Source organism: Hypanus sabinus, chromosome 14 (genome assembly GCF_030144855.1).
Source record: "Hypanus sabinus isolate sHypSab1 chromosome 14, sHypSab1.hap1, whole genome shotgun sequence".
Lineage (NCBI taxonomy): Eukaryota > Metazoa > Chordata > Chondrichthyes > Myliobatiformes > Dasyatidae > Hypanus > Hypanus sabinus.
The window spans coordinates 30,847,662-30,861,196 of NC_082719.1; the positions used below are offsets into that span (position 1 = coordinate 30,847,662).

Genomic DNA, 13,535 nt, shown 5'->3' on the forward strand with positions numbered 1-13,535 from the left:
ATTAATGTTTAGCCACTTTGCTGGCCAAGATTGCAGTTTAAAGTACTCATCAGTATTCATCAACTGTTTATTCCCCTCTGTAGATGCAGCCTAATCTGCTGATTTTCTCCAGCATTTTGTACATGTTGCTCTGGTTGTTCAGAATCTGCAGAATGTCTCATGCTTATAAAGTGCTCAATCATAATCCTGCATAAAAGTAATAATTTTAAAAAATTAAAAGAAAAGTTTTAAAAATTTCTTCTATTTCCCTTTAATCTAGTTTCACCCTACTTTTAGCCAATCTTTCTACTTTTTTTTATCCATGACCCTTATTCCCTATGTTCCATTCTCAGCCCATAAATCTTACGGACTAACTATGATCCCAGCTGTCATGTTAACTGCAATCAGCCTGAACCTCCACTAAGTGAGAGTGTAAATACATTATTGAGGTTTGAAATGTTGCAGAATATTGGTAGCTTGGGTTGGCTATTTGGAAGTTTGGTTGATCACCGAGCTTGGCAAAATACTTGCAGACATTTTGGCTCCAATCGAGAAGCCATCATGAGTGTGCAGTTGAGGGTGTTGTCTCCTCGGAGTGCCAGTTTATATATTCCTCTGGGGTTGGAATGGATATTGATTAGACACGGTGATCTGGTTGGCTGGTTCAAAACTCTGTGAACAGTTTAGTAGTAGAAAATTCTGATTGGCTAGAATCGAGTGAGGTCTGTTGAAAGTGTTGGCTTTGCTGTCCAGATCCCAAGATTATTGGTGATTCATTGATTGATGATGTCATTGTTTCTCTTTTCACCATAAGGGCTCATCTAATGGATCTATGTTGATGTGTTTGTTGATGGATCCTTCTGTAGATGACCACTCTTCAAGAAATTGTCTATTTTTTGTTCTTGCTTGAGTCAAGACGCTGACTCCATTTGAAATGATGTTCTTCTTCGTCTTCATGAGCTGATACTAGTTGATGCTTGTGTAGCCTGGTTGATAGTTTTCTTCCTGTTGACCAATGTAGTACTTGTCATAGTCACTACACAATAAGGATAAGGGAACTGAGAGGAAGCCAGAGCCCCTAAAGGAAAGCTACATAATCATAGGAAGAATATGTAAACTCTATGTGAACAATACAAGAGTTCAGAGCCGAACCTGGGTCATTGGAGTTCAGAGTTGAACCTGGGTCATTGGAGTTCAGAGTTGTACCTGGGTCACTGGAAGTCTAGAGCAGTTAGTAGTTCTTCTAATGATACACTGTGCCACCTTAAAATTCACAGAATTAAGGTAAGCATTTCTCTAATGTTACTACTTGAGATCAGAATGACCTTGGTTGAATCAGAAATTTGAGTACAGAGCTTAATTCTAAAGGCTTGAATTGTAATCGTCAATGGTCAGCAGAGAAACAATTTTCCAAAGATTAAGAGATTCCCTTTATGTTAAAAACAGATTCATCTTGTTATTGAGAAATAATATATATTGAAAGCACTAATCCATCATTCCCTTTTGTAATTGTTTTAGAGTGGAAGGAAAAGATAATAAGCTTAAGTTGAGGATAATATTAAGATCCTGTGTACCAAACAAAGTGCCCAAATCAAATGCTTATTGGAATTAAGGTTCACAACATGGTACCATAATGAAACATGTTTTCTGCAGTGCAGAATTATACTTCTATGTTTTTCTATTCTCAAAAGCTATTTAACAGTTGAATATGATTAAAGTACATCCACCATAGAAAGTAAAATTCATTGCCATGAAAGTGAGCTTCACAGTAAAGAGAGAGACTTTGACATAGAGCACTCACTGTCCTATTCTTAATTTAAGGATTAAGAAGTAAATCCGTTAACTATCTCATCCAAAATCCCACCAGCTGTCTCACCGAAATCTCAATGGAATTAGATTCAGGCCTTATTCTGAATGTGAGTTCTAGTAACTGTGTTTACTTACATTTTTGAAACCCCTATAGAGGATCTGAAGTTCTTTTTTTGTGAACTTAGTTTGTGCCTCAAGTTGCTCCAGCCCTTCGGGACGATGGCAGACAGCAGCCATTTCCAACTCATCCTCAACACTGTCTGTAAGCAAAAATAAAAGATATCAATTGAAGGAAGGGTTGCATTTTGAAAAGGCCAGGGACATATTGGCTACAATACGTCTTGTGGGATTGGATTACACTAACTCAAATGATATTCATTGTAAATAAATGCACACAGGGTGCCTAACCTAATTGTGAAAAGGACCATTTACTTGATCAATGTCTTTCCCTCCTCTCAGACTATAAAGTCCAAAAAGGACAGCAGAAGCAATACTTTGGACTCATCATCATTACCAAGTCTCCTCTGAGTCTCAAATAATGCAAAATTGGATACAAGTCATCATTCCCAAATCCACAAATATCTTGGAATTTCAAACCAATTGCCGCTATGCAATAATGTCAACAGAAGGATGGCCAAGTTCACAGGGAGCAATCATTATTTCTTCTCTGTAACTAGGGTTGGTTATTATATTGCAATGAGAAAATGTGTGGATGCTGGAAGTTTGAATTAAAACTGAAAATGCTGAAAACACTCAGAAGTCTGAATAGCACTGATATATAGAAATATAGAAATATATATATATAAATATATAGAGAAATAGAGTTAAGACTGGAACAGACCTCTGTTTCTCTTTCCACAGATATCTGATCTGCATTTTATGCTTTATTGGGGCAATGTATAGTTTTATTATCATAATGGGCACCATGAGTTTTGAGAAACAACTTGTGAGGGTATAAGCAATTGTGATTGGAACCACACAGTTCAAAAGAATAGCAAACTGAAATGCTCAGTACTCCTGGATTTGCATTCCTGAATTTCAGAGCAATGAGGACAATACTCAAACTCTTTTCAGGACTTTTAGTGTTTCAGGAACTTATTCCATTCCTGCATAAGGACATATAGGCTCAGCTCTGAGGAAATTGATAGAAAATGATGGCATGGCCACTCAATACACTTAGAACTCACAAGTACCCTACTACTCAATTTTCAGTTCTTCAAAATCACAAAGTTTATTTGAGCAGTTCACAAACTTTCCCACCCAATTTGACTCTGCATCTAAGGTCCAAAAATTCCCTCAGATCTTTGAAAACTGAACCACGTGGGTTCCTGGTCTCTTTGTTACAGTTTAATGTAGAATTAATAGCTGCCATCAAGTACCATCATAAAACAAGTCAGCAGAACCACAAAAATGATTAATGTAAGAAATGCTAATTAAAGAGTCCCAGTAGCAAATGTTGTAGGCAGGGAAACCCATAGAGCTTGTGCTCCAACTTACTCATCTTCATCAGTTACATATATCCATGTTGCTTGTGGAATCTTGCTGAGTGCAAATTACCTGCTGTTGCTCTGTATTACTATAGTGTATTTCGTACGTCAGTAGTATTTGAGTAATTTTGTTATTGCTCGATTAAGCATTCTTTGTTGTTTACATAATGCATTGCAGTTTATCTGTAAAAGTACATAAATGGTATATGTCCTCACACCACCTAAGTGGATGTTTTGCTTTAAGTAAACATGAAGTTAGAGCAGTTGAAAATGCTGTATTAATAGAAACAGCAGAAAGAGGTGCAATTGTGTTGCAGCCAGGAATAAAGTGAGCACGAACAAAATCGCAACCTCTAAACAGAAACTGGCTTGGCTGAACAAATTGCTTTATCGTTGTGGCAGGGCTCACATAAACCAGACCAATGTAGGTTTAAGAGCAAACCTTGCAGAAAAAGCAACCAAGTAGGAAATACAAATGATACTTCAGGCAGACAAAAATAAATGGACGAGAAAAAGATAAAAAGTCAAATTGCAGTTTCAAAATAGCACTAATCTGCATGCTGTTGATGAAAAATCTGATAATGATGAGAGTGACGCAGGACTGAATTGCCTTGAGATTCACAGTGTGAAAACTAGCCAGAGATAAGCAACTTGCTTTTACACCAGAAGTGAACAGCAAATTAATTAAAATGGAATTGTCTTTTTCAGTCATTCCACAAAATGAGTTTGAATGGCATTTCAAATATACTGAACTGAAGCCTGCAGATACCCATCTACGAACTTCAACTGAAGAGTAGATAACTCGTGTAGGAATGACTTCTGTAACATTGAAATACAACAACAAACAAACCACACTGGGTTTGTATGAGCTAAAATCAGGTCACTCAGCATTGTGGACCATGATTGGCTGAGACAAATACAATTTGATTGTAGATACACTCAACATTTGCATGTCACAACCCCTGTGATGGAGTCAGTGAAAGCAAATTAAGAAAGGTACTGATGATGCCATTGTAGTGGCATAGGATGACACTGGAAAACTCAAACATATCAAGGGGTTAATAGTGTTAAATGAAAATGCCTCACCTAAGTTTCACAAAACCTGTCCAGTTCCGTATACCATCAATGATAAAATAGCCAATGAGCTAGGTTGCATGGAAGCCAAAATAATTATTTCCAAGGTTGAATGGAGCCCATGGGCAATGCCAGGGGTTCCAGTAGCCAAGAAGAATGGAAGGGTCAGGATCTGTGATGATGTTAAGGTCACCATCAATCCAGTATGAAAGTAGATCAATATTCTCTTCCCAGGAAAGAGGATGTTTTCGCAAACCTTTCTGGAACACTTGATTTGGTCCTTTTAAGGATGGCTGATTTCATTAGAAGTCCATTAGAATTTAACGTTCAATAACACACACACGGATCAACACTACATTGTGTTGTTGCACCTTTGTGGATTTATAAAAATTTCTGCATCATTCCACAGTATAATTTTTCAGTGTGATGGATGATGAAAATTGTCTTGGGGACATATAGAGATGTATATAAATATAGAGAAGTTAGAGAATGCAGAGTGATGTTCTTAAAAACTGACTGTAATCTTTGTGTCATAACAGCTTCTCAGTGAGAAAAAGACACACACTTGAAAAGTAAGCCAGCATAAAATAAGTGTAAACATAAATAAATAGTATTATCAACAAGTTCAAATCTGTCAGAGCATTGAAGACCACTGATGAAATGTTGGGTCAGAATTTTGGTTCCTGTTATTATATGGTCACTGACTTGTATTTATGATATTGATTTTATGTACAATATAATGGCCCAGTTTCACATACATCAACAAAATGATGGCAGTAACTGCTGACTTCAAGGGAAGTGCTGACAAAATGAATCCTTGTGCTTAACATTTCCCTTTCTCAGCATTATTTGCTATCAAATATTACTTTTAAGGGTCCCTGGTGCTGTTATCAAGTGAATTGGGCAGCCAATCACTTTGTAGAAATGTTTTTGTGCAGAATGCTGGGGAGCCTAATCAGTAATTTGATCATATTTACAGTGAGAGACTTGCAAGTTGCTTAATTTGTCTGGGGAGCACCGTAAAATGATGCAATTTTCATGTGGAAGTTTGAGCAGTGAAGTTGAGTAGTGTGCAATATAGGTTTTGATGTCACGAGCACAAAATTACTGGTACATGGGATATTCAGAAGAAAAATGTCACAAGAGAAGTGAGGGGCATTTCTGGGCCTTTTAAAGGGGCCTATATTACTCTTTCTGTCACTGCATTAGTTCTACAGATCCACTGGATCTTGGTTCATTTGCATTCCAATCACGACCACCCTTCCTTACCTCCACCATAATGCTCTCAAAGTCATGTTTACGGACTGAGGGTCTACTTTCCCACACCTATGCGCCACCCAAATTCCCATCACCTCCCCGATCAACTCCCCATAGCTTCCATTAATGACATTCTGTGATTTGCCTGATCTCCAGAACTGAGCTAATGGAGGGAAGGAGCCACTGTGGTTGCTTTTTGTGCATGTCTTCCGAGTCTTGTGCATAATAGAATATTACCGTGGGAAGCCAATACATGACATATTTTGGATTCCTTAACTGTGCCACTCATCTTCTGAGATGTGGGGTGATTTCTATGCTACACTAATTTCTAACTTGGTCATCTTAAAAACATATTATGAACAAGATAAATATTATGACACAGCATGAAATTAGAGCAGAAACACCATAAATCTTAAAGACAAATGAAGAACTGAAAAAAAGCAGAGAAAGTAAAAACAGAAAAAGCATATAAAATCTGAAAAGCAGGGGCTCCAGGGTAGTAACCTCTGGATTGTTGCCTGGGCAACGTGGCAGTGAGGGTAAGAATAGGATGATTTGACAAATGAATGCACGGCTGAAGAACAGTTGTAGGGGGCAGGGTTTCAGATTTGTGGATCATTTGGATTTCCTCTGGAAAATGTACGACCTGTAAAGAGACAAGGGTAGGATGAGTGACGACGTCCTGCAAAGGGAATTTAGGGAATTTGGTCCAGAAGTAGGAAGATTATACAGTTTAACCTATGGCTAAGGACTTGGTGTAGGAAGGAGGGCTTCAGATTTTTGGATCATAGGGCTCAGGAAAGGTGGGACATGTTCCAGAAGAGACAGTTTGCTTCTGAACTGGAAGAGTCGAATATCCCATCAGGAAGGATTGCTAATGCTGCACGGTAGGAGTTAAACTGCAGTCACAGGGGGGTGGAAACCAGAATGCCAGAACAGCTAGTGGAGAGGTCGTGGAGACAGTTATTGGTAAGACCTCAGACAGAGTCAGGAATCAAAAGGTTGAGCATGGTGTGACTAATGCCCTGAGCTGAATATATTTCAATGCAGCAGGTATTGTAGGAAAGGCAGATGAGTTCAGAGCATGGATGAATGTCTGGGTAATGTAGCCACAAGTGAGAACTTGGTTGTAGGAGGAGCAGGACTGACAGCTCAATATTTTAGGATTCCATTGTTTTAGACATGATAGACTGGCAAATGTGGATTGGGGCAGGCGGTTTTCAAGTAAAGGTGTACTTGGTAAGCGGGAGAACTTCAAAAGCAAAACTTTGAGAGTACAGTTCTTGTATGTGCTATCAGGAAAAAAGGTAAAGATAACAAATGTAGGGAACATTGGTTTTCAAGAGACATTCAAACCCTTGTTAAGAGAAAAAAGGAGATACATAGCAGGTATGGACAGGTAGGAACAAATGAGGTATGTATGGAGAATAGGAAATGCAAGAGAACACTAAAGAAAGAGATCAGGAGGGCTAAAATAAGGCATTGAGGTTGCTCTAGCAGACAAGGTGAAGGAGAATCCTAAGGGATATGTTAAGAGCAAAATGATTGAAAGGGGCAAAAATGGTCCTCTGGAAGATCAGAATGATAATCCAACTGTGGAGCCAAAAGAGATGGGGGGAGATCTTAAATAAATTTTTTTGCATCTGTATTTACTCAGGAGATGGACACAGAATCTATAGAAGTGAGGCAAATTTTTGGAATCTATGCGGATTACAGAGGAGTAGGTGTTTGCTGTCCTGATGCAAATCAGGGTGGATAAATCCCCAGGGCATGACAAGGTGTTCCATCAGTCAGACCTTATGAGAGGCAAGTGCAGAAATTTTCAGGGCCCTAGCAAAGATATTTAAATCTTCCTTACTGACAAGATAGGTAACAGAGGATTGGAAGGAAACCAGTGTTGTTCCACTGTTAAAGAAAGGCACTAAACATAAACCATGAAATTGTAGGCCAATGAGCCTGACATCAGTAGTGGGAAAGTTATAGGAAGGTATTCTAAGGGACCAGATATATAAGTATTTGGGTAGACATGGACTGATTAAGAATAGTCCACATGCCTTCGTGCTTGGTAGACTGGGAAAATCAGGTTGATGCTGATTATGGATTCCAAGAGAGATAATTTGTGTAATGCCTGTAAGATGCCTTTTAGAGCATATTGTGGTTGAGCTCATTAGGGACAGCTGTTCTGGATTGGATATTGTGTGATGAACTAGATTTGATTAGGGAGCTTAAGGTAAAGGAACCCTTAGGAGACAATGATCATAATATGCTAGAATTCTGTCTGCAATTTGAGAGGGAGAAGCTAACATTTGATCTATTAGTATTACAGAGGACAAACAAGAATTACAGAGGTTGAGCTGGCCAAAGTTGATTGGAAGGGAACACTAGCAGGAATGATGGCAGAGAAGAAATGGCTGGAGTTTCTGGGAGCAATTTGGAAGACACAGGATAGATAGATCCTAAAGAGGAAGTATTCTAAAGGCAGGATGACATAATTGTGGCTGACAAGGGAAGTCAAATCCAACATTAAAAAAAGAGAGGCCATATAATAGAGCAGAAATTCATGTTAAGTTAGAGGATTGGGAAGATTCTAAAAACCAACAGAAGGCAACTAAAAAAAACCCCACATATAAATGAAATATGAATGTGTGCTAGCCAATAATAACAAAGGCAGTACCAAAGGTTTTTTCCAAATAGTAAAGAGTAAAGGAAGGTATGAGTAGATATTGAACTGCTAGAAAATGATGCTGGAGAGGTAGAAATGGGGGACAGGAAAATATGTCACCTGATATTTCTCATTATTTGCTATTTGTGGGAGGAAACCCATGTGGTGATGGGGAGAGTGTACTAACTTATTACAGACAGTAGTGGAATTGAACCTGGGACTCTGGCATTGTAATAGATTTACACAAACTGCTACGCTACCTTGCTTGTAGTATTAGACTATTGCTGTCCAAGATATGGAGATGAGTTGGAAATCAGGTCTTAAGTTTTACTGAAATAACAGCCAGCTTCTGTATAGAAGAGATACAGTATGTAAAAATGGTAATGAGAAATGACAAAATGCTCCATTTATCTTGAACTAAGAAGCAAAAACTTACAAAGAACTTTGAATAATAATTACTCCCAGTTTTCTGTCCCGAGCTTTTTAGAGGAACCATTTATATAGCTTAATTTAAATAACTTCAGGATGAATTGAAGAAAGAAATATATATTATTTGGGTGCCAAGAGGAGCAGAAATTTGAGTCAATTTGGAAGGAATATAATCTCAAGTCAAAATGCTACTATTTCTGAAGAATTTCCAAGCCCTAATTCTGGCCAGAAAATATTCTAACCTCAAGTTCCATAGAAGCAATTATCATGTCCGGATAATAGTCAATAGTTTAGGAAGTTCTCTAAAAAACTTCTTATTGCTGCTTTTCCTAACATTCTGGTCTCAGAGGCTTACTTTCGTTATGTTTGCGTATCATATTTTCTGTATCCTCAAAATTGATTCAATCTTCCTCTGCTAACTTCTAACATCATGATTTTATAACATGATCATTTAGAATTTGCTACTAACTGGCCATGTTTTAACATACACATGCACACCGATGATTGCAATGCAAGTTATATATATCTGGATTTATATTATTTTGGAAGTTTGAGAAATTACGGCATTCTCCAAGGCCCATCTACTTGGTTTACAATAGGCACCAAAAGCAGTAGTGTTCTGGTTTACTTCACTTTAGTAGAATTTCTGGCCTTGACAATCCTCCATATCTAGTATGCAATCCATATTTCATTTTGATTAGAGTAATAATTTTCTGAAGTCTTTTGAGTTACCTTACTTGATAGTTTTTCAATAAAATACTTTCATATTCCCTAACTCTGATAATATCAGTTGTAAAATCATTCATTTTCAGCATCTTGTCACTCAGCAATTCAAATTCTGAATGCAAAAAATTTAGCCCTCTCCTTATCCTTTTCACCCACATAACTTAATTTTGCAAAAGTCATAACAGATCTATAGACCCTTGATTGCTTGAGTGCCATTTATATGCTTATTCATTCATTGCCCTGCAAAAGTTCAAAGGAAGCTCTATTTCCTCTGAGTTACAAGTTTTGTACCTACAACTACCTTCCTCAATCTTTCACTCTCTGCTTCTTTCAGATTAATCCACTTCTTCAAATGTGTATAAGTGTCAATTGCTGCAGTAAACTCGTCCCCTGTGCTCTTTCAGGAAAGACATAAAACACTAAATTTACCTCAATATTTTGGTATTTGTGGCCCTATTTTCAATATGATTTGAAGACAATCTCCAGTGTGGAAACAAAGAGAATAAATATCTGCAGGACTGACTAACTTTCACTAATATATGTAACACGGGAAATAGTTGCAAATGCTCCAATTGCACAATCCAAGGCAAAAACCACTAATTTCAATTCTAGGCTTGTCTTGCAGTGAATGAGGTTCTCAGCTCAGAATATTACTGACGCAGCAAAAGCATCAAAAGACAGTTTAATGGTGCAATTTAAGTGGTTACACCTGAAAGATTTTGTATTTATTTTTGTTCTGGTCATTAAAAATTTCAGGAATATTTGAAAAAGACAATTATTTAAAAAATCATTTTGAAAAAAGCAGGAACTTGTTAAATGGATTCATTTCTAAATGAGACATTTATGCAGCATGGGTAACATACGTTTCCCGTCACTAATTGCCCATGAGATTCCAGTTATGTGCTGACTTTTTAATCATTGAAACCATTTGCAATGTGGCTATTGAGTGCACACCCATTCAATGTTACAGCTTTGAGATTCAGAAACAACGATCGCTCTTGTACTGCCAGAATTTTTTGTTGTCCCTAGGGGTCATCTCTGATAACCAGGCACATTGAGAAATAGATGAAAAGAAATTAAGTTATATTTTGAAGAATACCATAAATAAAACTTCCAGTCTCATCTCCTCAGTTAAAAATTAATGTTGAAGATGTATTTTTAAAAACTTCCCGTTAATTCTATCTTTCTTAAGGAGTCATAGTCACAGCACATGGAAAGATGGCCATTGCCCAAATGGTCCATGCTGTCTAAATTAGCCGAGTTAGCCCCCTTTTCCAGCATTTAGCCTATTTGTTAATTATGAGGGAAATAAAGTTTTCTGATTCCATACCAACAATGATTTTGCACAAAAGCAAAGGATGAATTGTTGACATAATTTAATTCTTTTGACCTCATCTCCATAATTGTGATGAGAGCTGTAAAAATGTTCAGATCTTTAGATTATGTCTATTAACTGGTACAGAAATTATTACCGAGGACAATAAGTTGCAATTATTTTAAGACACAGTGTCATATAGTTTACTATTGTTACCTTAATCTATCATGTTTGTGTCTTGAGTTTGAAGACCAAGTGAATGAGTTAAACTAAACTCCCTAGTACACTACTGAGTGTGTTTGGCTGATCCAGCCTGTAAGTAGGGGAGTAGGAGATGAGCAGAACAGAAGTGAAGGAAATTAGCAAGCATCAGCACCTTTGTTGCAGACCTTGGCTCCACAACAAAGTGAAAACTCTTTCATCAGCATTCTCTAGTCACCTTTAGTCTGGCTGCCACAGACCCAAGGAGATTGAGTGGAAAGTAATTGATATATGATTCAATTGTTCGACACTGAAGTCCCAAAGCAGGCACTGACTGCATTAGAAGTTGGCGCAGATTGAACCCTGGATTCCAGCAAATTTCATGCACATCGCCCCCTCCTCGCACCCTCCCTCACCACTGCCACCACTTTAAAATGGGAAAAACAAGGTTTAACTTATTTATCTTACCTAGTTCTGGGGCAGAAGTCATACCTGCCACATGGGAGAGCTGGGTTGGACTCCTGGCCTTGTATTATTCTGTTTGATTTCACTCTTCTCTTGTGAAACTGGCTAGCTCAGCGGCACAGCAGGAGACTTTTCATCTCTTGCTCGTCTGTTGGATAGTTAGCACATCAGCCTCGTAGCTTCAGTGATTCCAGTTCATTTCTGACACTGGTGCCATCTGTGTGGAGTTTGCACATTCCCCCTTTGGTCATGTGCTGATGCTTTAGTTCCCTCCCAAGTCCTAAAGGTGTGCAATTCGGTAGATTCATCGGCGAGGATTATCACCTTGTCAGAGTGGAGAGGCTTCCAAGTCCTGAGATGCTGAGCGTGATGCCATATGGAACTTAGCTCCTCTATTGGTAGGGTCAAGGGGGAGGTTCAACCAAGACCTCAACAGAGGAGCTGGCGGAAGTTGATGACACATTACAGTGACAATGGAGAAGGAGAAAGGGTGCATTGGTGAAGAATCTCTGTCAGCTTGCATACCATGCCACTGGACCCTGACCCCAATCGGTCAAGAACTGAGTGCATGCCCCCGCATCAGGCTCCCCACACCAAACAAAGTCACACATAGGCGCTTTTCATTAAGGAAGAGCGTAATACTTGACTTGAGAGGTTGCACTGCTACTAATTGGCCTCTGTCAGTTTCTTTTGGAGTAGGTGCATGGGAGGAGAATCCAAGGGAGAGGAGGAATTGATGCTAGTGTATGGGTTAATAGGTGTAGGTGGGTGGAGATCACTTACACCCACTTCTGTACGACTGTGACTCAAGAATGATTTTTAGTTAAATAAACTGTACATCAACTTCTTCATAAAGCAAATTTCCTAACTGCAACTCATCTCAGCAAAATAAATGCAACATATGGAGAATTTTAAGGCAACACAAATGAATCTGCAGATGCTGGAAATAAATAAAATCACAAAATGCTGGCAGAACTCGGCAGGCCAGACAGCATCTATGGGAGGAGGTAGTGACGATGTTTCGGGCCGAAACCCTTCATCAGGAGTGAAGTAACATGGGATGGTCGAGGGGGGACAAGAAGTGGGGGGAGGAATAAAGTAGAGAGCTAGGAAGTGAAATGGGCTAGGGGGAAGGTGGAGAATTATGGGAAATAAAAGAGAAAGAAAGGTATGTCTACCGTCAAGATGAGGCCACACGCAGGTCGATGGAGCAATATCTTATCTCCCGCCTAGGTAGCCTCCTACCTGCCAGCATGAACATTCAACTCACAGACCTCCGTTGATACCCCTGCCCCCCCCCCCCACCCCATCCCTATCTATAATTTTAGTCTGGTTTTCTTTCTTTCTCATTTTCCCCCCTCACTATAATCTCTCCCCCCCAGCCCTACCTTTCTTTCTCTTTTATTTCCCATAATTCTCCACCTTCCCCCTAGCCCATTTCCCTCCAGCCTATCACTTCCTAGCTCTCTATTTCATCCCTCCCCCCACTTCTTATCCCCCCTTGACCATCCCACTCCTGATGAAGGTTTTTGGCCTGAAACGTCGTCAATACCTCCTCCCACAGATGCTGTCTGGCCTGCTGAGTTCTGCCAGCATTTTGTGTTTTTATTATATGGAGAATTTTGCTGTTTTCACATCTCAGACCTATTTAAGTATTAAATTATTAATTAATTAAATATTAATTACTTAGTACTTAAGCAAGAAGCAGGAAACTGAAAGCAGAATGATAAATAGAACCAACCGGATGCAATAATCAGGCACTGAATGTGAAATTGAGAAATGCACCTTCGACTTAAGAGAAAGGCTTAGAATGTTGGCTATATTTGAAGAGTGCTTTATTTTACAACCTAAAAATGTTAGAATTACATTAAATTGTGATTTATCATTCTAGAATTTCTACTTGTATTGAGCAAAATGCAGTAAGTCCTGGCTGGCATTTTAAACACAACAAACCTCTTGGACATCTTCTGAGATATATTTTTCTTCACCTAAAATTGAGATAAAATTTTAATCTGGTGATAAAAAAGCTTCCATCAGTAAGCTAAACAGTCAAAGGGGCATTTTCCTGTTGATTTGCTCAACATACTTTCCTCAAATAAACCACAACTGGTCGAGATCAATGGAATTCAAT

General features: G+C 38.6%; 1 protein-coding gene across 3 annotated transcripts in view; it reads right to left on the reverse strand.

Moving 5' to 3' along the window:
* kcnip4a (potassium voltage-gated channel interacting protein 4a) overlaps positions 1-13,535 on the reverse strand; it is a 283,163-nt gene that overhangs the window by 51,573 nt on the left and 218,055 nt on the right. For all 3 annotated transcript variants that reach the window (XM_059988950.1, XM_059988948.1, XM_059988949.1), the window contains exon 2: positions 1,924-2,048. In XM_059988950.1, coding sequence (XP_059844933.1) covers positions 1,924-2,025 — 102 coding nt within the window. In that variant the 5' untranslated portion in view covers positions 2,026-2,048. The remainder of the gene's footprint in view (positions 1-1,923; positions 2,049-13,535) is intronic.